Here is a 2,251-nt window from a genome sequence, read left to right on the forward strand (position 1 = left end):
TCACCTAATATTACTTCTAAAAATTATATAGGAAATGTTAGGTAATCAATAATTTTCTTGAATAACATGAACAATCACCAATTAAATCAAAACACACTACACTTTCAAATTATCTACCTAAATCTTAATATTAGAATAACCATTTACACACCAAATAAAATGAACATTCGATATATCTATTATTCACATTGTTTAGCATTTTCATTATCTACCTATACTTTTCCAAATTATATATATCGTCTATACTTGAATGAATGAATTTGTCACTTACATACATGATGGAAAAGGTAAGTGCATAAAAATCTTGATAAATTAAATTTCTAGGGCATAAATTGAAGTAGGAAGCATTCACTCAAATAATGATAAATACTTTTCCAAAAGATTAGCTATATCAAAATTATATATCAGTATTATTTGGTCAACTTCAAATGTTGTGTACAATTCAATTTTATTAATAATTAATTTTTTTTCAATAATTAATTTAGTGTTTAATTCTTTGTATTTATAAAACATTCTTTCATAAAAAATCAAAATCCAAAATTTATACGTTCAAAATATGTAAATTTACATATAAATTAAAAGATCCAAAACAACATATCCAGAATCCTAAAATATATCTTACGATTTCAAAAATAGAGAACTACACATTCAAAGTTATATTTTGGTATTTTGGATGTATAAGTTTTACATTTGAGATATTTTCTTTTCTAACTTTAGATGTGTAACTTTACACATGTATATATAGACTCAACTACTTAGAAATTGAAAAAGAACAGAACAAGTGTTGTTCTTTATGACTTTATATGTGCACACAGTTTGCAATGCATCACTCTATTTTTTTTTTTTTTTAATCTAATGTAAAAAATTTCAATCTTATTAACATTTTTTCTCTTCTTGTTATTATTAACCCTGCTGCATTCTCTTTAATTTCTTTCTTTTTCTTGTACTAATTAATTAATAATCAATAGATATAAATTTTTCCCCTGGATTACAATAATAATATGTACAGTAATATCAGATAACTGATGTTGAGAGAATTCAGCAAGCAAACATGGTTTCTGGACCTGAGCTGAATGCGATTCAGGCGTTAGCTTCTCGTAATTTCTTCAATCAAAGCATGATTGATCAGACCGCCGGAACTGCTTACCCTCAGTCATCAGACAAGAAGATTCTTCATCTCGGGTATGGATGCGCCTGCCTAGCTCCATTACCTATTATCATCCTTACTTTGTTGTTCTTAATTGGTTGCTATTCTTTTTGTTTGTGAATTTTGCTATAGCTAGTGCAGGTGAATCGTGTTCGTTTGAGGAATAATCCGCCAGGGGCATGAATAACAGTATCATTCGCTATGTGACTATTAATATATCCAGAGATTGCTGGTTGCTAAAAAAAAACATACAGTTCGACTAATGCTTACTGGCCTAGTTAATTATGTGACCAACTACATCGTCCTTAGCTACTTGATTGTCTTTCTTGATATATATTACTGTTACTATTCCTATGGACGTTCATATATTGACGATTATATGATGACCGTATAAATATGATATGGATGATATTATGAGTTTGAATCGGTAAGAAAAGATTTTTCTTTTAGAGTTATTATTTTTTTAAAAAATAAAAATAATTTATTGTGTACTTAATAATTCCTAAACAAATTCTATATGTCACGCTTATTAAGCAGTTAATAAATTTTGCTGTGAACTTGATGATTATACAAAGAGTAGAAATAAAATTAAGCTCAACAATTAAAAAAATTAACGACCAAGCCAATTTGAACTTATCTCCGACCCCACACAGTTGTTTGAGTTATTAATAACTGAAAAAAATTATTCAAATAAAGATGTCAAAATTTTAATAATTAAAATTCAATATATATAACCGATTAAACAGTATTATTTTTATTAAAATTAGATCGGATAAATCAGTTTAATAAAAAAACTAATAAATTAAATTTTTAATTCATTTAAATTAATATTTTTTTTTTAAAATAAGGGTTAAGTACTAAAATCGTCCCTAAGGTAAGGGGCGAAAATTAAATTTGTTTTCGACCTTTTTTTGTTATTAAAATCATCCCCAACATTCAAAAACGCTTTAAAATCGTCCTTTTTACCAATTTTATTTTTTTATTACCAAACTACCCCTCATTAAAAAAGTTATAAAATAAAATAAATATAATTATAAAATAAAATAAATATAAAATAAATAAAAAAGAAAGGAAAGAAAGAAAGGGATATAGAGAGAAGAGGGA

At 26.1% G+C, this 2,251-nt stretch overlaps 1 protein-coding gene across 5 annotated transcripts in view; it reads left to right on the forward strand.

The window, feature by feature from the left end:
- The window catches only part of LOC107645084 (agamous-like MADS-box protein AGL11), a 25,221-nt gene extending 23,665 nt beyond the window's left edge, over window positions 1-1,556 (forward strand). For 4 of the 5 annotated variants that reach the window (XM_021103443.1, XM_021103444.1, XM_021103441.1 and 1 more), the window contains 2 exons: window positions 1,019-1,182; window positions 1,284-1,556. In XM_021103443.1, the coding sequence (XP_020959102.1) occupies window positions 1,019-1,182; window positions 1,284-1,314 (195 nt within the window). In that variant the 3' untranslated portion in view covers window positions 1,315-1,556. Of the gene's footprint in view, window positions 1-1,018; window positions 1,183-1,279 lie in introns of all 5 variants that reach the window. The other variant, XM_016349113.2, reaches the window with a different exon arrangement.

Source organism: Arachis ipaensis, chromosome B05 (genome assembly GCF_000816755.2).
Source record: "Arachis ipaensis cultivar K30076 chromosome B05, Araip1.1, whole genome shotgun sequence".
Lineage (NCBI taxonomy): Eukaryota > Viridiplantae > Streptophyta > Magnoliopsida > Fabales > Fabaceae > Arachis > Arachis ipaensis.